The 23,239-nt window shown below is 41.3% G+C and overlaps 1 protein-coding gene across 1 annotated transcript in view; it reads left to right on the forward strand.

The window, feature by feature from the left end:
- The window catches only part of cdh2 (cadherin 2, type 1, N-cadherin (neuronal)), a 58,574-nt gene extending 55,911 nt beyond the window's left edge, over nucleotides 1–2,663 (forward strand). The window contains exon 16 of the mRNA XM_034137300.1: nucleotides 1,329–2,663. Within this exon, the coding sequence (XP_033993191.1) occupies nucleotides 1,329–1,535 (207 nt within the window). The 3' untranslated portion in view covers nucleotides 1,536–2,663. The remainder of the gene's footprint in view (nucleotides 1–1,328) is intronic.
- Nucleotides 2,664–23,239: the final 20,576 nt, after the last annotated feature.

The following is a 23,239-nucleotide window of genomic DNA, read 5'->3' on the forward strand; positions in this document are numbered from 1 at the left end:
TCTGCATAGAGCCGCGTGTCAGCCCCGGCAAGGTTGGGCTCTGAATAGAAATACCACTGGGTTTTATTACACAACTCTTTTGTTTTGTGGGACAGCGGACTCCTAAAGTGAGGACAGCGCAGCATTTCTCTCTGAGAGTCGTGATTGTCTCCTGCACAGTGGATGAGTCAGTTATTATGAACTTCTGTGATTGACTAACCTTATGAAACTGACGTTGTAGTCGGAGGGGTCTATAACCAGCACACAGCGATCACGGTTGTAATTGTAATGAAAGATCCATCTGTCATATTTCCCACCAAATGATCAGCGTCACAGCCCTGAGCAAATACTTAACCAAAGCTAACAAGTGGAAAAATAATCGCTTAGTGCCCAAATTCAATCCATCTTTTTATTTGAGAGCATTCCAGCACTATAACGGCAGCATGGAGGACACTATAAATCTTTGACAAGTTCCCCATGAGCTGAGGTCTCGTTTTCTTTTTCTCTTTTTGTGGTGTTATGTTGCTCCACTTCTGTTAATTCATTTATTATTTGTGGGGTTAGCTCAGTGGTGGCGATAAGCGAGAGAAACCAGGCTCAGATCCAAAGTGTTTCATGGCCAAAGCACATCTCCACTCCTAGATTAGCAATCCATCAAGTCTCCACAGTCCAGTTAGGGAATGCGGCTAGAAATCAATAACAATCCATGTGGACCCCCCTCATGATGCTATGAGGATTTCTGGGAATGTCGAGCACTATCTTTAAAATAGATCCACCCCCCCATCAACACTCCGAGCGTGGAGATAACACACCGAGACACTCCACCTCTGCGTCAGTTTAACTTAGAGCTTACCGCTGTGAAGACAGGCCTCGGATAAATATGATATATTAAAAGGTGTTGCCATCTATATTAAAAGACAAAGTATCAGCGCTGAAGTAACACTGCCGCTCTTGAAGAGATAGAGAGATAGAGAGAGAGAGGGGGGGGCTTGCATGGGCCGGTGGGGGAGGGGAAGATGATTCGAGACTTCGGAGGCTGCTGGACATCCTCATTCTTGGCTTTCGATCAAGCAGCAGATAATCCGACATCCCAGCAACATCAGGAGAGTCCCAACAAACGCACAAAGGAAACTCGCAGGAACACCAGAGCCTGATTAATGTGATTTCCTGCCCAAGTTAAGGTGGACCCGCTGACTGCTTTTAGGACAGATTAGTCTGTTAGTGTGCAGCAGGAGGGAAGGGGGGGGGGGGGTGCGTGATGCGGCTCACTCCTCGGAGCAGACAGTGTTGCTGAGCAGACGTGGCTTAATCTCCTCATCTAACGGCAGTTTTTCCTTCCTTCTGTGCAGGGACTTAAGGCGGCAGACAACGACCCCACGGCCCCCCCCTACGACTCCCTGCTAGTGTTCGACTACGAGGGCAGCGGCTCCACAGCTGGCTCTCTCAGCTCCCTCAACTCCTCCAGCAGTGGGGGCGACCAGGACTACGACTACCTCAACGACTGGGGCCCTCGCTTTAGGAAACTGGCAGACATGTACGGTGGAAACGATGACTAAGATGCACAGCCACTCCGTGAAAAGGATGAAGAGATGAAAAAAAAGTTAAAATTAAAGAAAAAAGGAAAGATTTCCTGTTGATGGACATGGACAGCTTCTGATATTCCCCCGAGAGAGTGATGGAACTGTGACAGAAAAGAAAACAAAAAAATAAACATTGATTCAGAAATTTTTTCAAAAACCAACCTAGGCTTATTGTTGTAGTCTACGCATACATATGCTTGTTGAAAGCTTTGGCATAGGCTGTGGTCCAGTTATGGAGAATGTGGGAGGGAACACTGGTGGACTGTCGCCACTTGGATTGTTGGTATTGAATGCGCTCAGTTACACTTGAATTTCACAGTACAGAAGCACTGGGATATAATGTGCCTTTTTGTACATTCTTTTGGATCTAAATGATTAGTTTTATGTTCAAGGCTTTAATGGTACTGACTTTTGGAGTGATTTCAAACTAAGTATGTTACACTCTGGTATGCTTACATGCTTTTCTCTTTGGTTACACTACGCTCCTGTTTGTTGAAGATTATTTAAATAAAACACAAAGACGCTAAATGAAGGATCATCTGTTAGCTTGGATGGAAAGAAAAACAATTAAGAACAGCACTGTACAGTACGCTAGACTTCTAGACTTTTTCACTAAAAAATTAAAATGATGCAGCTGGTTGCAAATAAAGGGAGTTATGAATCATACTTTTGTAGCAGATTTCTTTTCTTTTGTTTCTGGAGTGATGTAGTATTTTACAAAAACAACAAAAAAACTGTTTTGGTCTAATCTATGTACACTTCATTTGCCTTAGTCATCATCTGATATTTTCAACTTTACTTCACTGTAAAAAGATGTGTGTACATAATGTTTTTTTTTCCCTTTATCTTTTTTCTTTTGATGTAGTATATGAAGAAGTGCAAAAAGTTCCAAAACTTGTAAATGTATAATTTGGACTACAAATTCAAGTTTTTTGCATGTTTTTATCTTTTCATGACAACAAAAGTGAAAAATGTTGTTTCCCAAATTTATTTACAAAGTGAAAAAAATTAATAAAAATCTGGGTGACATTAAATGTGTAGACGTTAAGAGAGTTTTTTGTATAAAACGTGGAAAAAAAACACATTAATAAAAATGGAAAAGTAGTGATCTTGTCAGCACAACTGTTGAATTTGTACCAAAAAGGGTGGGGGGTGGGGAGTGGGGGGGGGCGGCGGGAGTGGGGGGGGGGGGGGGGGGGTGGGGGGAGGGGGAGGGGGATGACATGCTAGGCACTAATTACTGAATCAGCTTTAAGACTGGAAAAGGTTTTGGACTCAAGCCTTGAGGATAACCATGTGTACTGGAAAACAAATTATACATCTCTGACCCCAACCATCCAAATAAAATGCTAATTTTGGAGCTAAAAAATTAACTGCCTCTTTATTTATTCATTTTTACTCCAACTCAGCATTGTTGCAGAGGCGTAATTAGATTGTGAATTGTGCAATCTATCTCAAAGGACAAAAGCTTTAAATGAAAAAAATGTTTATTGTACAATATTTTACCAGAGGGGAGAATGAATCATTAATAAGCGTATTTATTTGTTTGCACACATTGTACACAAAGTTCTTACAAGTCTATAGCTGAGAAGTAAACAATTAGCTCATTCTGTAACACAACCTGTGTGTTGCTAAGCCAAGTCAAGGTCAAAGGATCATGGGAACGCCAGGTCCAATCAGCACCTGTCTGCTATCAGCTGTTTGTACTGTAAAGAATTGAAGGTCACATCGGACCTGACCTCAAAGTGAAGAATGCCTCAAAAAAGTTCCTCCAGGGACTCTGCATGTATCTGCACTCCTGGGACATGTGCTAGGATGTAGGCGAGATTGACGTGTGTGTGTGTGTGTGTGTGTGTGTGTGTGTGTGTGTGTGTGTGGTGTGTGTGTGTGTGTGTGTGTGTGTGTGTGTGTGTGTGTGTGTGTGTGTGTGTGTGTGTGTGTGTGTGTGTGTGTGTGTGTGTGTGTGTGTGTGTGTGTGTGTGTGTGTGTGTGTGTGTGTGTGTGTGTGTGTGTGTGTGTGTGTGTGTACTGTATGTGGCGGTGCGGTAACAATCTGTTCAGCCCTCACGTGTACGGTGAATCTGGATGATGGAAGTCACGGAAGATGTGCCGGTTAGCCTTCACCTGCCCTTCCTTCCCCCCCCCCCCCCCCACACCTCCTCTATCACCGTGGGACTTGTAATTCACAGAGCCACCACTTGCACCCAGCTGAATAGACGTTGACATGGCTTATTAATTCAACCAAATTAGACAGACTCCAGTTTGGTTTTGTAGTCCTCACACAAAACGCAATGAACGTCTATTAGAGAATACCCAGTGAACCGCACCGCCTTTTGTTTTTCAGCGGGTGTAATCAGTGTCGCTGCTCTGTGTTCCACATCCTGTACCTCTTAAGAACACCAGTCGTCTTCATAAATCCTCCTGCGTGAGGCGAGGAGTTATTTTTACAGAGTTGATTTCGACTGACCTTGTCTGGTGCAAATCACTTATCTCAGAGTATGCAAAGCGGCACCCTACATTTGCCAGAAGCAACATGAAATGTAACGTTGCCAAGTCCGGTGAAATGATAACAAAACAAACTGTCTGACCTCGAGGTGTTGTTTCAACTGTAGCTGCGCCATGTTTGTTTTGCCAATTCACTCCCTTCAACTTTGCGGTTTTCAAACCAGCGAATGTTCTTGAATGTATGTGCTTGTGTTTCAGCTTCACCAATAGGAGCGTTACACCACTTAAACTGCTTTCTTTGCTTTGATCCCTGGCAGGAACAGATGTGGTTAGTGCGACTCAACATTTCAAAAGTGCTTCGTCAATTCCTTTTTATGGCTAAGATACCCCAACGTTAACAACTGTGTAGCCAAGCAGGACATTTCCAGAGAAAGAGTCTACAACATTAAAGGAGCAGTTAGACATTTGAGAGAGATATCAATCTTTGAATCTAACTCTTCGCCAGAAAATCCCAAATGTCAAACTATTCCTTGAAATTAAACACAGGAGATGGAAAGCTTTGTAGGCGCAGCACAGAGTACATTTGTCCAGTTCTTTATAATCTCTTCCCAGCTTTAGCTCCTCTACAGGCTCCCCCACTCTGCCGTATTATCATCTTGATGTTCAGATTGCTTCGACGGGTTCATATCCAGCAAGTAGTCAAGTCCAGTTTCATTTTTAACCCTCAGCGGGGGGAGTAAAAATAATTGATATTCCAGCACTGCACTTCAATTTCACAACATGGATTATCCCCGAAGGAAAACTGGCAATCTAAGAGAGCCCGAGACATAGAGCCCGCCGCTGTACAGCTCCTTCACTACCCACACCCAAAACCTACCGTTGTGTGCCATTTATAGACACGTCGTACTGTTCCACAATGCAAAGGAAAAGAGTATGCTTCAGCTAGAGTGATGCTGGAATATATCCGCTACCTTCCGAGCAGCCTTTACACCTCTGAATCAACGCACACATCTTGTGCAACACCACAACATATTCTGCTGTTAAAGGTGGGGTAGGTAATTCACTTCAGAAACACTTTTTGTTATATTCCATGGAATGCTCTTAACATCCCGATAGCAATGAATAAATGAAATGCTTTAACAATAAATACATACAAAAATGTAATCTGTGGAAGCCGTAGTAATCATCTGAGCCGGCCCGGGTCAGATAATTGGACCGGCCCGGGTCAGATAATTGGATGGCCTACCTGCCTGTCAGCCTTCCATCTCGTGCCCTCATTGGTCATGTGCATGTTTGTGTGTGTTGGAGGAGGGGCTCTATAAGGAAGTCTGATGGAAGGGGCAGATTTCTTTCGGTTGTGTACTTTCAAATTCTAGCGCACTCGAGCTGGTTTCTCCATTCTTACCTACTCTACCTTTAATGTCGGACTTACAGTTTTAATGTTCACAATTAAAATTTGCATTTTAGCGGGACATTAATCGTTTGGTCTATAAAATGGAATAGAATTTGAGAGAAATGGTCATCCCAGTTTCATAAAGTTATGTCGTTAAATGCGATGATTACCCTTAAAAAACAGAAAGATCTCCATTTGAAATGCTGAAAACATTTGTCATTAAAATGTACTTTTACAATTGATCAAATATTGAAACAGTTGTCCGTTTATTTTCCTTCAATCTAATAATTTATTAGTCTACTTATCTTTGCAGGTTTAGTTTACTAAGGCACAAGGAAAGGTTTGCCATTTTGCTAAAAAAAAAAAAGCAACAGTCGACGAGTTGTGAGAGTAATAGTTTCATATAGTTTTGCTGTTGAGTACTGCAGCCTCCATTTTACGTCAATTTATAAAGGATTTCTTAGGCTTTTTATTATTTAATGAGTTTAATGCAGCTGCTTATGTTGTAATATGCCTAGAAATTGTGGAGGGACTCCAGGAACAGGAGTAACAATCATTCAATCAATCGTTTGTACACAATATGAATACGAATACAACCCCCTCTGTCTTTAGACCCTCCCATCGGACAAGGAAAAGCTTCCAAAGAGAACCCAGAGTTAATGGGGGAAATGGATGAGACCTTGGGGAGAGCAACGGAGGAGGGCTCCCTCTCCCAGGACCATGCAATAGATGTTGTGTATAAATTAAAATCATAATACATCCAAATGCTTGAAAAATGCATACAGTATATAAGATGAAGATGGATCCAGGTGGATGTCAACAATCCTCTGGGTGCCATTAAAGAGGTAGTAAGGTGAGCATCAGGCAGGACCACAGCAACAGGCAGGACCACAGCATCAGGCAAGACCACAGCATCAGGCAGGACCACAGCATCAGGCAGGACCACCGCATCAGGCAGGACCACAGCATCAGGCAGGACCACAGCATCAGGCAGGACCACAGCATCAAGGTTCATTATTATGATTTTTTATACAGCACATTTTAAGACACAGAGGCAAATCAAAGTGATTCACATAGGCATTCAACACATCATAATTAAAAACTAAACAAACAAGTGGAGTTTTACGGGGCGTGGTTTGCAATTCGCCCAGCCAATCAGAAATTGGAACCTTTTCCTCCCCAGGAAAGTTCCACCTCTCTAGCAAGGACTGAAAAGGACTGAAAAGGTTCCCGAAAAAAAGTTCTAGTTCCAGATCTTTTTGGTGTGAACGCACTATCGGAACTATTCCTGGGAAAAGTACTCGAAATTGTGCAATAACAAATAAATAAAAATAAATGTCTTATAAATATAAGAAGTTATAGAAAAAATGCGCAATGAAGATACAATTAAGTTGAATAATAATTAAGGCAATGGTACACACACACACACATCTTGTGGTCGATTTGAGGCCAGATGAAGGGGATGATGGGAGAGGGTTCAGATGGATCAGCATCTCCAAATCTGAGGCCATGGTTCTCAGCAGGAAACCGATGGACTCTCCACTCAGAGTGGAGTAGGGAATGAGTCATTACCACAAGTGAAGGAGTTGGGGTATCTCGGGGCCTTGTTCTCGAGTGAGGGGACAATGGAGTTGTGAGGTGGTTCGTGCACCTGGTTAGGATTCCACCATGCACGTCCCGCTGGGAAGAGACCATGGACCGGTTGGAGGTTTTATATCACAAAAACATGTCTTATACTGACATTCGATTCCAAAGTACTACTTTCACATTTAAATAATGCCATTCATATTCAGTTTTCTCCATAATTATACAAATAGTTTTGAAATGATGTGATTCAAATTCAGCTTCCAGTGGCACATATTTCTGACCATACTGTGTATCCCATGTTCTACTCCGTAAACCTCTTTTTTTTATTTTACTGTTTGAATCAAAGCATTAACCTCCAACAGCTGACTCTCAAAAACAATATACAGTAATTGAGTGTGCCTCTCAAATGTCAAAGCCTCTTTAAATCCAGCTTGCGATTCCTATGATGTGTTGTATACGTTTTGATCATTTTAAAATGAAATATAATTAGTAATTGGCACATTTGCATTTTATTGGTGTTTCTTAGTTTTTTTTAAATGATTATGTATTCATAGTAATGGTCTGTTATCCAAAGCAGCAGACTGTTATTCAGAAATAACAGACCGTAGAATGCTTTTTGACCAATCAGAATTGGTTATTCAACAAAGCCATGGGACATAAATATATACTGTACATTCCAGACTGCAAATAATGTGACCACATAATCTATATAATCTGCTAGTGGTGTATTATAACAAACTATTTATAAAAGAGTAGCCATAATGAATAGTGACAATACAAATGTTGGAAGACACATATTATACAAAAAGAGAGCCCGAGATATAAAGGCCGCCGCTGAACAGCTCCTTCACTACACACACCCAAAACCTACCGTTGTGCGCCATTTAATAACGCAAAGGAAAAGAGTATGCTTCAGCTAGAGTGATGCTGGAATATACTTTATGGGAAATTAAAGGAGAATGTATTTTGAGGATTATAATCATTGGCATTGAAAGACTGAGCTGTAATTGGAATGGCCTATTGTGTGATAGACACATATTTTCATCATCTACTTGCCATATGGTTCAGCAAGGATGGGTGAAATAATTGCTCAAAATAGTATCTCATTTGCACATTTTAGCTAGCTGACAAATGGATAAAAATAGTCATGCAAGGGGATGCAAATATGCAGAAAATGATTTGCAAAGCTAATTAAGTTAAGATGGAAATGACATTGGTTTAATCCGCCAGTTTATGTCTTTGACATACAAAATGCACATTTATAAAAAAAAAAGAAGCAAACACCTCAGGAATACAAAGATAAATAAATAATCAATGTGCTATCTTTTGTTGGCTTGCATTGATGGCTTTGTTGTCTCCCCTCCTGGCTCTCATGTGCATATTGCATTCCAGCGACTCCTTATCTTTTCCCATTAGACACGGCAATATGTGCTGGGCACGATATTGTTTTGGTTTTTATCCGAAATATTAACTCCAAATGCGAGGAGGAACTCAACTTATAACCCCCTGAGTACTCCCAAGATGTTCTCTTTAGAAAATGGCTTCAGATTGCTGTACTTACTAGCACCCCAGGGCCCCTTTTATTGACTGTGAAACAATGCTTTCACCAACACCCCCTCACCATCACAGATTTACTAGCTATCCTCAGCTCCTCAGCTCCTCAGTGAGCGCGCGTGGTTGGCTGAGCAAGTGTCACAGATCCACCCAGTCTCCGTTGGGGGGGGGGGGGAGGATTTGGGACTGTCAGTAAACATGCAGAATACAGACAAGGGTCCCATGCAAACCGGATTCTAAGTTACGCTGCTCCTGACCTTTGGTGGACTTTGGGAAGATGGATGCTACCCATGCTATGGAAACTTCTGGGCCCGCAGCGGCAAAAGCACATTTCTTATAGTTTCCCATTCCCTGCATGCTACATTGGAATGAATAAGTAAGTAGGTTGGAGGACAGCGAGCGCACACACAGGGCACATGCAGTCTTTAATGCATTTATGTATAGACCCAGTGACTTGGGTAGAATCAATCAATTTCATTTCTACTCTGTTGATCTCTAGGTGTAATATTAGATCAATTTGTTTTGATTGCGTCACCCACGGAGAGAATTAGGGACCGCTTCTTGAGTCTTTTGCGATCACACCAACATCCAGCCTTGATCTACGGCTCCCTGTGTTCTCACTGACTGCAGGCAGATATCTGTGGAATGGCTGGCCCCTCTGTTTCAGCAGATATTGTTCTGCCTCTGTTGGCGATACTGATTTATCAGCTCCCATTTATCAGGCCCCATCCAGCCATTATTCTCAGTCCAAACACAGCCGTGACACCGTGGTCACAGAGCAGGGGGGGGGGGGGGGGAGGGTGAGGTGGGGCGGGGCGGGGCGCACTGAGACGAGAATGATGAACGCTGTTTCGTTCATAAGATGCATATCGGCCGAGCATGAGATTTTCAGCTTGTATATGAACGTTCAATGTCACTTTCTGCTGCCTGCGAGAGCACGGAAGGAATTTCTCATCTCGCTGTGGCTTCTCTTGCATGAATGGTTGATGCGCTCCACAAAGGGACATGTAATCATAAACCATGCACACACACATTTACAGACACCCAGGCCATCTCTCTCCTCTGACACACACACACACACACACACACACACACACACACACACACACACACACACACACACACACACACACACACACACACACACACACACACACACACACACACACACACAAAATGACTAAACATTCAAATAAATGACATTAAGCCAAAGCAAATGGCCGCTGCGCACTCAAGAGAAATGCTTTTATTCTCCTTTGAAATAAAATATGCAAAAAACCGAGTGAGGAAAATACAAAGGCACGGAAAAATAATGGAAACAAAGACTCCCTCGAGAGCCTTTAGATTTATTTATGCTTTTAAACGCTTGACATTCCATCACCCGTTTGTCATTAAGGCTTTATGTCCCTTGGCCACATACAAACTATTATTTCCTCCAATGAGACCAAATATGTTGCCGTTCTCGCGGTCTTGCTGCCGACTAGTGAGCGACTTCCATGATCAGTGGCTAATACATGTGCTGAAGGCTAGACGGCCCCGAGATCAATGTGCAGCTGATTGTACAACTGGGTCGTTTTATTGTCTATATAGAGGAGAAAGGAGGCCACTGGGTAGGCCAGTGTTTCCTGTCTACTAACTCCATTGTAGCCGCTCATTCGTATGGATAGCCGAGGGCTAGAGTGACAAGCCATCAGCAGACGGGAGCAAAACTCCAGAGCGTTCTGTCTGAGGAACATCAGCTTCATTCCCACATCGAAAGAATGCACATCAATTCAAGTATGTTTTAATCGGCCTATTCTTCGTAAGACATCTGTGAAATGCATAAACACATCAGCTGTAACATAGAGATGAATTAGCAGCTGAAAATCATTAGTCAACTCTGACATGTACTATCATCCTCAGTGTGTGTCTAAGTAGTGATAAACACAGCGATTATAAGCTCCCTTTAATCCCTTTTTACACTTTGAATTCAATTCACAAAATTCTCATGATATAATAAATAGCTCAAACTGGTATTTCATGCTAATATGACGTTGCCCCAGCAACTCTCATAAGGTGTAAAACAGATTTTCACAGCGACCGCATGATGTTAAATTAGTTTTCACCTTTCGCTGAATAATCTCTCCTTTTTGCAAATGCCTTCTTCTCTTGATTTTACCCTTTACCCTCAATTCTAAGTGGAGAGGGGCTTCAAAAGCAGGCTGGCTTATACAGGGGACGTCTCCTCTCTCTGTAAGTATATACATGCTGTGTCCTTTAGAAGTCACATGGCAAAGCAGAGATTCGACTCGGGGGAGATTTCACAAGTGCCATATTAGGATTTCTGCCATGTAGTCGTTGGCTTATTTTCATGTCTCTTGAGTTTATATATCCAGTTATTGCTTGTTGAGATGAAAGCAGAGGGGGTGATTGATGTTGGTATACACACTGCATGTTATACTGCTAAATTACTTTGGTTTACCATGGAATACCTTTCAATTTTCTTTTTGTTTGCACAGTTATAATAAAACCTTAATAACTCCCTCACTGAAGTGAGTATGAGAGTGAATAAAAACATGGCTGCTTAACAGTTTTGAATATTTCAAACAATTCTTGCCGATTCTTGTCCAATTCTTTGCTGCTAAATGTGTCGCAACAATATGTATTTATTTCTCCTTTTCTTTGGTTTCTGTTTGTCCACACAAGTATTTTTAGCACACTCAAAAAGAATAGGGCTGACTAACAGCACAAAGCAGAACCCTCAACAAAAGCCAGCTCGAGGACTGCCTCACTTGTCTCGTTTACAGCACAGAAGAATTGTATTATGAGCAAACAAATACACAGACAGGCCAGATGCTGCCCAGTCCCAAAACGCTGAGGTAGGTTTGCAGTCTGAGGCTGAACATGAAAATATTATGGCTACAGTTTCCTGTCAAAGTTCACCTTTCAACCAGGTTATCTATATTTACTGTATGTGTTATATCATCTAATTAGTCAAACTGTTTTAGATGAAGCATTGTCCAAAAACGTCTGTCACTTCAGTCAGGTAGTATCTTTAAGCCCCTACACTCGCAGGCGTTAAGAAACAATGTTCAGATGTTTTGTTTTCCCCTGCAGCGTAGAGACTGTTCCATAAAAGAAACGGCGGTATCAGAAGACAGATGAAGACAGCCGTGCCAAAGCTAAGAAGCCCATCAACTCTTCAGTTTATAAACAAGCACAAATGCCCGCCAAGAAGGATACATCATCTTCTTGGCTTTAAAGCTCAAACACAGAGCCCAGAACTCCGAAACCACTTCATCATGAGAATGTGGAATACACTGGAAACGGGTTTGGTCAGGTGCACAAACAACAACAACGCAGAAGAATAAGAATCAACAATGCAAACGTGCTTTTTGTATTGCTGTTTGAATATAGTTGTCTGGCAGCAGCAAAACAGCAGAGAACTAAATACATTCAGTTTATACCCACAATACTGTTGCATTGTGTGAACGAAAACGCCTCAATAGATAGGGGCCTTAACATTTAACACATCATTAAATTGAGATAAATAAATAATCCTTAACAGAGTTTTATCTTTCTGTTTCCTGACCAGGTACACAAATGCACATTAGCATCTAGCTAACTCTGACATAGCTAAGAATCTGTGCACAGTCCCTGTCAAATAAATAAATAAACAAGTAAAACCATTTATTAGCCAGTTAATTAACTTAATTGGCCCCATTATGAATTCAGTACATTTGTGGCATCATTTACATGACGTCTTACGACCTCTAGACTGCCTTTACATCCACAATTCCTTGTTCAATTAGAGAGCCAACGCTGCAACAATAACATACATTTATTCTAATTAAGCGTAAAATATGGCAGAGATGATGCCCACCATTAACATAGAACATAACGATTTCAGCTCATTATCCTCATGTATCGACATCACAGCTGAGCCGGTCATTGTGAATGCAGCTCCGTGCGTATATTTCATTGATTTGCCTCATTACAATATGGACTACAAATTGCATCATTGCAGCTGAAAGTGTCCGTAGTGTGTCTGCATGAGATGCATTTTGGTCTTCAGAGCGCCCATACAACCTCACAGAAAATACATCAATAACAAGGTATCCAGGGACTAACACCTCAATTTCATATGAGGCAGGGATCAATAATTAATTTAATATAACACACCACAGTTTGAGATTCGTTACTGCCGATTAGTGACTTAAATAGGAACCATAGAGATGCCATTAAGACACATTAGTGTTGAAATGGCTATGCAAAGTCAATAATTCCTTGGTTTTATTTGGTTGAGAGCTAGTCATTAAACATTCATATGCAAAACAGACTTTTAATCCAAACCCAATTTTTATAAAGTATAAAAGTCAATGTGACTGCAGATATTTTAAAGTCCAGGTCAGAAGAGGAGGATATTGCCACCCTGTCCAGGAACAGCACTGCACAATAATGTGGTCGCATGACCTTGTTATTCTGGCGTCTCGATGTGAGCTCCAACACCATTAATGGCATGATACTGGGATCAATCACACCTTATAATAAGAAAGAGGTGAAGCTCGTCTCAGTCCTTCATCTGATTCCTTATTTTACCTGCATCTCTGCTCTTTTCTTTCTCACTCATTCTGCTTGTTTTATGGTTTTTTTGGACCGAAGTGGGTTTCAGCAATGAGTCGATATTTCTTTCTCCACTATTACTGAGTGTATTGTGGATTTTCTTATGGAGATGTGGATGCCAATTTGAGGCCGACAGCAACCTGTCATGGTCTTCAGACTAAAGGTGGTTTCCTGGGCAGAAAACCCAGAAAAGAATGGAGAAAAAAACATGGATATTCAAATAGAGCTACTGTAGAGTTTCAAATTATTTATCAAGCGTCTTAATATCTTTCTTGACTTGCCTGTGCAGTGGAGTGTAAATGTAATGCGGCAAACTAGAATTTGTGATAACATTCTAATTAGCGTATCTAACTTGGGTACGTTCTCTCTGCCGAGATGATCCTGCTTGTTCCGTGTTTTTGAGCACGCTGACAGGAATGTGTGTATTAGGACTATTTCATGTATTTTACAAAAGAAGAGAGACAGAAAAAGGATTACCCACATAATCGTGTAATCGCTTTTGACGAAACCTCCACCAGCTTTAAAATGAGCCATTGTACAACACCAGAGATAATCTGATCTCCAACCGAATGCACAGTGAAATTGCTTTAACTACACTGTTGGAATTCCATTTAATAAAGCACATTGTATGCATGAGTGATTCTGAAATCATTACCACACAACATCCAACAGGTAGGCATGCTTATTTCTTTTCTTTTTTTTTGATTTGCTTGCCTGCTTGTTTGCGTATGTATTTAATATTTTTGCAAAGCCTCTGCTTCCTGTCCTGGTACACAGTAGGAGAAGGACCTGAGCAGAATGGTAATCTCTGCCGCTGATGAGCACGTTCGGAGGAGCATTAAATAACACACGGGTGATTCGCTGGCCATCTATCATCATTGCTGGACTATTGGGCACAACCTTATCAAGGACGACATTCATGTTTACGCATTGGAAATTACCTCAGATGAATTTCTGATATGGCTTTCTGTGGTGCATTACCCTCGCTTCACTGATAACAAAGTGTTATAGCTATAGATTATATGAGAGAAAACATTTTCTTAAACCCTTGACACAATGTCCTAAGGAGAAAGTCACACAATGCATCATTACAAATGCTCCAAGTTATGGTTGTGTGTAAAAACTGAAAATACCTGCTCATTAAGATGCAGATGCATGCATTAGTTAAATCCATTTTCCAAAAAGCATGTGAGGGTGAAATGATCTCCATATGGTTTAGAATTAACCATATGGAGGCACCTACACACTTCTCATAGCATAACGGTCAAAAGTCACTTAGATTGTTGACTCAAATAAGCGTTTTGAAAGAGCAAAACAAACATTTCAACATAGTGTAGCTTGTGTTAGATTGTGACAGATGTGTTTCTTCTCAAGAGGGTAAATACGATGGGACCCAAAGTGTTGAAATAAATTATCATATAAATAATCATATCAACAACTACTACCAACGTTAGCGATTTAGCTCCTGTTGGCTTTGGCAAGAAAAACAATAACAATGTCTTAGTTACTATGAATCAACAAGATAAATTGCCCGTTGTGTTAATTTAGCTTAAAGGGGACCTATCATGCAAAATGCACTTTTGTACGTCTTTTATACATGAATATGTGTCCCCGGTGTTCCAGGGAACTCACCAAGTGTCAGAAAACACAACCCTCTCTATTTTCCTCCATACCCAAATCTCTAAAAAAGGGACTGCAACGGATCTGATACAGACTGATCCAGATTTGAACACTTCTATGTCGTCACAGAAGTGGCGCTAAGGCTATTGGGCCAACTCTCCACCTATCAGGGGAATGTGGGGTCGGGCCACGGCCGGCCATTGCCGCTCGAAAGCGCTGGAGACGCTGTAGTACATATGCCAGGCCTGTAAGTGGCGCTGTAGTCTGCCACAAAAGCAGCGAAGAAGACTTCCCGCCCATAGTTACCATGGTTACCCTTCTGTTTATTCTCCGCTGTGGCTTTTTTTCTCCCTCCCCGAGGCAAGCGTTTGCTCCCGCTGCTTTAATTCAATGCAATCCCTCCCCGTCGAGGCAAGCACTGTAATTCTCTCCGGTTAGTCCACCAGCAGATGACAAACACCCACCTCTCCGCCTCTTCCAAGGAACGAGGGGACCGTGCGGCAGAGTTTCAGTTTCAGTTACTTTCGCCGGTCAAGATGTCCGTTAAAGTTGAAATCTTCCGGACAAAATTAGAAAAGTGCCGGTCAAAGGTCTTCTTTGTTATTTATTGAGCTTTAAAACAAATGAATAACGACTCTATATAATAAAACACGGAGGACGGAGATCTCTTTTTCTCCCCCTCTTCTGACAGCCCAGCAGCTGATCAGAGCACGGCTCACCTCTCCTGCAGGGGGGCGTGGTCAGCAGAATCAGACCCGTAGACAGCAAACAGCACATAGAGCGAAATGAGGCATGGCTAAAATGCATGATCTGTTTGGTATTTTGAAAACAGAAACGTATAAATATACCTTATATAGGTATGGCCCTACAATATATCATTTAAATATAGCATGATAGGTCCACTTTAACAAGGCTGCCCATGTTAGGTAGCATATCAGTTAGCTAGCTAGGCTACTAGCGTGTGCACACTTGGTTGTAAGCTTGGTTTATAAATAGGCATCAAAGTGAGGAGTAGCTGTTACCATTGTTTGCTCATGTTAAAATAGAATGACCGCTAGGCTGCACGATATTGAAAGAAATGACATTACAATTCATGTTTTTTAAAGTTAAATGCAGTCTGTTCCATTGACAGTCATGCAACTAGCAGGCAGTTGGTGGTCTTGTGAAGCTGCAAGTTCCGCGATAGGAGAAGTTAAGATACTGTAGCTATAAGTTGGTTATTTGGCGGTACATTCTACATCTTTATCCTAAGGTGCTTTTTCTAGCAATATATTTATAATATTGAAATAGTGTGGCTCCATAAGTAGACCTAAGTGCCAGGATCTGACATCAAGCAGGGTATAAAGTCTATTATCTGTAATGGTGTAATTGATGTGAGAATATGCCTGGCTTCAGTCCACCAGTAACCCTGCAGTGTTTGGCAGTGAAAACACGCTGTCATCTATGCACTTGACTTGAAGCTCTTCTGAGGTTTGATCATACACCATGTGAAGGAGAGAGGAGGACTGAGGGCCCTTAAGCAAAGGCACTCTTCTCTTTTGGCCGATACCTGCAGGCTGCATCTCCCTCCACCCAGAGACAGTATTAAGGTGGACAAATTATGTTGTGTTTCACTGTGATGGCTGCCAGGACTCACAGGGACTGATTGGCAAAAAAGAGGGGAACGTTTTGATGTCTGTGGGTGGGATGTTGAAGAAAAAACCAATAGGAGATTATTTTACTTAAGAGGACACCCACATACAAAGCCGCATACAAAGCTGAAGGTGAAGAAAGGAAAAGAGAACAGAAAAAGGAAAACATTTAGATGATTTGCCCAATCTACAGAGGACAAACAGTGGGATACCGGATGTTAGAGAATCTTCTCATATCCCGCTTAGCTTTCAGAAGCATACCAAATATGGACGCTGTTATACAGCTACGGGGAATTAGTCCATCCCATGGCCCTGCAGCTAAATTAACGTGATACTTGTACCTGCATGATAATGTTTACAGGGATGCTGCTCAGCATTCAGAGCGCAGGGACACACATTAAACAAGGTAACAATTTGTGACTTTGGTACAAATGCCAGTTTTCACACAGCTTTTTTCATTACAAGTGAAAGAGAGATTAAAAAACTATTTTGATAAACTTATTTTTCTAATATATTTCCAAATCATTCTCATTCTGATTTGCTTCAGGGTGAGCTTTTGCGGAATACCACAAATTAAGCTTCAAATGTTTTATAACTTAGAGCCGTGATGATAGCAATCATCACGCAAAATGAAAGTTTATACCACACAAAGTTCACAAGATTTAATAATGCAGCTGCAGTAAACAATCGTGCAATATCTTGCAAACCTGGGCACGGGGGATCAAATTACTTCTATACTGTCTATAGAGATGGTTGCAGTATACCAAAACAAAACTTATATTTATGGTAGGATATGGTTGTAGAGAAGGTCCTGCCTGCTTTATGAGGGCATTAATATTGCAGGTCCCTCTAAACCCATATGTTTTCCTACAGGTGTGCAGAGAGGTGAAGAGGCACTGACCCACTTCAATAATGAGGAACAATGAGATCCATCCCAAAGCCAGCGAGGGAAGGGCTTTGACCATCTCTTGTGCGCAGCCTATATTTTATTCATATGGATATGAACACTGTGCTGGAGTGGGCATAAAGACAATGATTAATATCAATATCTTGACAAAGGAAGTGTCTCTCAAACGGCTGGCTAATTTGTGCTCTACAGAAACACTTTTATGGAAAAGACAAAAAGCCGGATGATTAGTTAGGGCTCATTGGTCTCGGGGCTCGGAAACAAATGAGTAATGCTTTACACACCACGTCTCCTCGTAAAACTCTCCAACCCCCAACCCCCAGCACACACACGCACACACCTCTCCATCCCACCCAAGAAGTGGCACTAGCGATTAGAGCGCCATTAGTTGAGCACAGGGGAGGTTTAGCTCTGGACTGCACCAGATTTATGATGGCGGGGGCCCACGCACCAGTGACCCTCTTCAAGCTGGCCCTTTGTAAGGTTCCGCCATACATACAGTTAATGGACGCACACAATGAGCCTCAATGGCCCTGCAATGATGGATCTGGGGCATTGTGGGGAAAGCTCTACAGACAAACTAGGTATTTCAGATGCCTGTCAAGCAAACTTAGAAGTAGGATGAGTGGGAAGAGGAGCGCATCTTTCAGAAATGTTGCCGGGAAACATTTGGAGAAATATAATTGGGACACAGAGCAGTATTCCTGAGTGGCGTTTTAATTGTACATAGAGGGAGCAGATTGGATACGAATGCAGAGGAGCTGACACAGAAGTGTTCGCTGACAATGAGCTTATATGCATATACTGTATGTCTTCCAAAATGTGTTGCAGATACATTCACTCAAAAGCACACATTATATTCATCAATACGCAGCGTAACTATCTACTGAATTAGACTACAGACTGAATAGAAAACACAGGGACAAATAAAACTTTAAACTTAACACATATTTCTGTTGATGTAGAATGGAACTGACACTTCATATTCAGAACTAAAACTCATCAATAATTAAAGTCCTCCTTGATAAAATGGACAAGATGTGATTTCTTGATTGTTGAAATATGTCAATAACAAGGTGCATGTATTCATGTTTTCCTAGTACTGCTGTCGATATTATTCCAGGTTTTAGTGTCCCATGTGTCTTAACTATCCGTGACTGAAATTCTCAGGTAAACACACTGAAACCTGAACTCTGATTTGCTATTTCCCGTTTCTATTTTTTAACAATAAAAAAGCGAAATTAATAAATAACCGCCCAGAATATCGACTCTCAACCCCCAAATGTTGGAGATCCTACCTCAAAGCCTTAAATCCATATTTTTTTGGGTAATAAAATATTAAGTTGTTTTCACATTCATAATTGAATTCACTTCAAAATATATACTTTGTGTTTCTGAAAAGATACTAATAAAAAAAAAAAGTGCTGTTATTAATGTGAACAAATATCGCTTTTTACTAAATCAAACCCTATTTGACGTTGAGGGGGAAAACGTGCCTCATGTAATAATCAGAAAAGCCTTGAGCTGCTGAGAGGAGAAAAAGATGACTTGGAAGATTAAAATCAGTGAGTATTATTTAGAGATTTGTAGCCTCCGCCACAATTTGGCTAACTCTAAATCACACCCAGTTAACTGCCTCCATTTAATTCCGCCAGCCCATTATACGTTTTTCTGTTGGCCTGTCCCCATCAGCGCCTCATCCCAACGTGTAACCATTAGGCCTAATACAGGAGCCGTCTGCTGAACTCTGCCTCCACTCAGTGTCTAATGACTGTGCTTGGTAGGTACGGGTGTCACATGTCTCTCTCTCCTCTACAGGATGCAGCTCCAACCGGTGATGCTCACTGCAGGGGAGAAGAATGTGCTAATCATGTACAAGGAGGCAGTTTGTGAACACGATACAAAATGGATGTCAGTTTGATTACAATGCACAGCCATTACCCGGCCTTCCTCTCTAACATCTGTTTTGATGTATCCTGTTATCACACCTTGGGTAATAACATTCTAAGTGAATAAATAAAAGCTGCTGTTTAATTACGATGCAGTTAGCAATCACGTCCAGGCTGCGCTCGTGTGGCCGACAAAGCTATTGCTTGACATTAGTAGGGGGAGTTATGATTAATGGTGTGTAACTGCACCTCCAATTCCATCCCATGAACTGCAGTGTCAGACAAACTTTGTGTTGAGGTGATCTGTTTCACTACAGCGCCCTCCACCCGCCTCTCTCCAATCATTGTACACTGTGTTCTCTTCTACTCAGCAGCTTTGATCATGCTGAGATTGTTTGCTCAAGCATGTCACTGCTCTCTTTTTTCCTCCAATCATTCTCAAAGCCAACATTGTTGTCCCGAACTCTGGTGACATGGAGAAAAAAGGGAAATTAACAATCGCCCTCATTTGCCAAACAAGAGACGAAGAACGTGTACTGAGAGCTTTGCTAATACTGTGTAATCAAAAATAATTAAACTGCCAGATAGACTCGGGCTAATCTTTACAAACATTTGGCAAGATGGTTTTCTGCTATGAATCTGTTTTGGTTTAGGATTCTGACGCCTGTCGAGGCACTAAACAAATGTTTGTCTTTAGAGATCTACCAAACATTATGTAAACATTGATAAATTGGGTGCCTGGATACTACCTTGGGTGTCACATTATATATCATTTGTTATTTACGATCATTAAAACACAAGCTGTGAGGATCTGCGAGATGCAATTTTAGCAAAATCTCATATTTTCTTATTTGCTCTATATTTATGAAATTTAGAGATGACAGGCTAAAGCAAACAAACACCGCAATCACGTTTTCCAAATCCGAACTGCTCCCATATGCCTGTGCGATGATAAGTGTGTTTTTTAATCAGGTTAAGTAAACACCAGAAGCAATCAGCTCCGTCCTAGAGGCAGTCTCCTTCTCTTTGTCATCTTACAGAAACGCCGCTGCTGCTGCCAAGGACCTCTTTAAACCAAGTTCACGGTCACACAGTCTGAGACAAATTCCAAAGCTGGGCGCAACAGACAGTGAGAATGAAAGAGGAATGACGGAAAGAAAGGTCACATTGACTTCCTCGGCTAATCTCCATCCTCGCCAGTCAAGTATACATGGTGACAGATGAATGAGCTCCTCTCAAATATATTAACACTATCGATAAATCCGACATTATGCAGCCTGTTTCATCGCTTAGGTGCTACTGTCAGCTCCTGCAACAATATCTCTCTCCTTTGTATCCCACTGAGCCATCCCTCCATTAGCCCTGTGATTTGGAGTCTGATGAGTCTATCACAGGTGACAGTGACAAGGAGGTCCCTCATTATACTTCATATACAAACTGATATGAGCACAGCTGTGCACTTCAAAAGTATTCCTGGATGTCCTTTTTGCAGCTTTCAGTCACTTTATCATCAGGACACAATGACACCATGTGGCCGATGAATTACAAACCAAGGTGGATCCTGTACAAAGTGTTTCTCATGAATTATTCTTCACATACATTACGCCTAAGGAGGAGAAATTGTTCCATTTAACAAGGAAAATATTCTCATCCTGTCTTCGAGTTCCAAGGGAAACCAGACAACAACAATGTAATGTGTAATGTCATAACAATTTAACGCCTGGAGCTGATATATAGATTTACATGTTACTCATCTAAACTTTAACAATTGAAGGACCTTAGGAGTGATAGTGTTTTAGAACTTTAAACAAAGCAACTTTTATGTTTCCCGTCCCAAATCAAGCTGCAGGTACGCATGGCAATCACAACTAGAGGGCATAAATAAGTGGATGTTCATATTCAAAATCAGGAAATCAATCATATTTCCACTAAATAATTGTGTGTTTGTGTGAGAATCTGGCACAGAGCATATGGTTGCTCTGCCAGTCATACTTTCACAGTTTGGTAGGTGCCAAAGTAGTCAAACTGATTTCTAACATGCCATGTGTTCCAATTTGGTTCAATTTGCAACTCCTGAAACCAAAAGGACGAGGGTTAAAAAAAAGAGACTAAAAGAGGGTGTCGAGTCGACTACATTTTCCTTTTCGTCTATCTTCTGCTTCACCAAGGTTTGTTTAGCTAGGAAGCGTAAATGGCGTCCTACAGTATGATCCATTTGGTACTCAGGTATACAGAAAATCCATCTATCTCTGTCCCTCCAATGGGCTGTGGTGTTGTGCTGACCTGAGTCTTATCCCAGCTGCATTGAGACTTAGTGGAGATAAACAGTAATTCTCTTCCAGTTCACTGGACCCACACTTAAATTAAGCAGCTAATAAACTCAATGGAGTTCCTATCCTGCAGGGAATCCAAGAAACTCACACGCCTAACTTAACTTCTGTCAAGGGCTATTGGTTTTTTTTGGTTTTATTTCGTTGCATTGATTTTTTTGTACCAGAGAGACACGTTGTGTTCTCCATTGTGAGATAGAGTAGTGTATGTTTTTCAGTCTTTTACAAGAAGTTCAGACTTTTTCCACCACAGCAGTACTCTCATAAATCATAAATATGTGCACCATGAAATTACAAAAGCATCTCTGCATTTATAGCATATTCTTTACCGTCACATGATGTGCTCACATAGCTGTCTGCCAAAGTACGGCAATGAGAAATACTTATTCACATTCTTGGTGAGAGTTAAATATTAACATCAACAGCAGAACCATCTGCACCGTCTAGATTTGCAGCATTTCTGTTGTCATTAACCTGAATTAATTTAGATTTTGTCAGATGATGTTGTGAGGAATAAATAGAGACCTGGTCTGTTCCACTCCTTCCCAGATGTTGGCTGTGATGCCAACTGAAAAATAAATGAAGAAAAAAAGATAGTTTGCTGTTCAGTTGATATATTGTGGACAGGTGTCTCTACCAAATTGCTAATAAAAAAACACTAATTGCCACTTGTTTGTTTATTCGGTCCAAAAAGTGAAGGCTGAAAATGACATGTTGTGGTGAAAGTTTTTTCAAACCTCAAGGTGTCAAAATCTGTTTCCACTCTTGTTGCTAAGCTCAAGTACCGAGATCCTGGCTATAGTTTCATATTTACCGTACAGAGTGGTATTGATCTGCTCATCTAACTCAGCACGTACTTCCCAAAGTGTCAAGCTAATGCCTTTTAAATGATTTATTTCAATTATATTCTATCCAGGAAAAAGGAACCACAACTAATTGATTAAACGGTTGATGGTTGATTTTGAGTCCTATTTATGACAACGCTAATATCAAGCATAAACTTTTAGCTTCTGGGACTTAAAATGTGATTTTTTTGGGAGAAGTGTGGGTCTAGAATATTGCTTCAGAGTGATAATGTGGAAGGCTAAGACCAGAGGATCAGCAGCTGAGCTCTATGAGCTGCTATAGTGTCTCCTGGAAAGTGGTTGTGTGTGCACAGAATGAAATCCGCAATAAAATAAATGTGTATATAGAAAAAAAGTATAGTTATACGACTGTGCTGCTGTACTGTTTGTGTGTATATGTGTGAGTAACTTCAAGCGTCTATGTAGCACTCAGTGTATAGGTGCTTTACCGCAGAAGTGTATGCATAATGAGGGTTTCTCAGCAGAGATCAGCGGGGTGTCACAGGGGAAATAAACAGCAGCGGTTCAGTAAGGCGGGCCTAATTAAACAGACTGCTGCAGCTTGGACCAGTCTAGACCTGACCGGCCCCGCCAAAAAGGCCTGCCGTTGCCATGATCACCAGCTGACACCACAAATGAATGCCAGGGAGCAAGAAGGGTAGGAACTAGACCAGGGGTGTCCAAACTTTTTCACCGACGGCCACATACAGAAAAAGATACGAAGGGCTGGGCCACTCACTAGAGGTATATTGCCTCATAAGTTCAGTTATAAGTTAGCAAAACCAATCAAATGTAGGTAAATGATGCTTGTGAGTGTTAGCAGCTCATCCCTTAAAACAGAAGCCTCCGATTGATTATAATAAGGAGAAATAGGAAG

Source organism: Trematomus bernacchii, unplaced genomic scaffold, assembly GCF_902827165.1.
Source record: "Trematomus bernacchii unplaced genomic scaffold, fTreBer1.1, whole genome shotgun sequence".
Taxonomy (NCBI): Eukaryota; Metazoa; Chordata; class Actinopteri; order Perciformes; family Nototheniidae; genus Trematomus; species Trematomus bernacchii.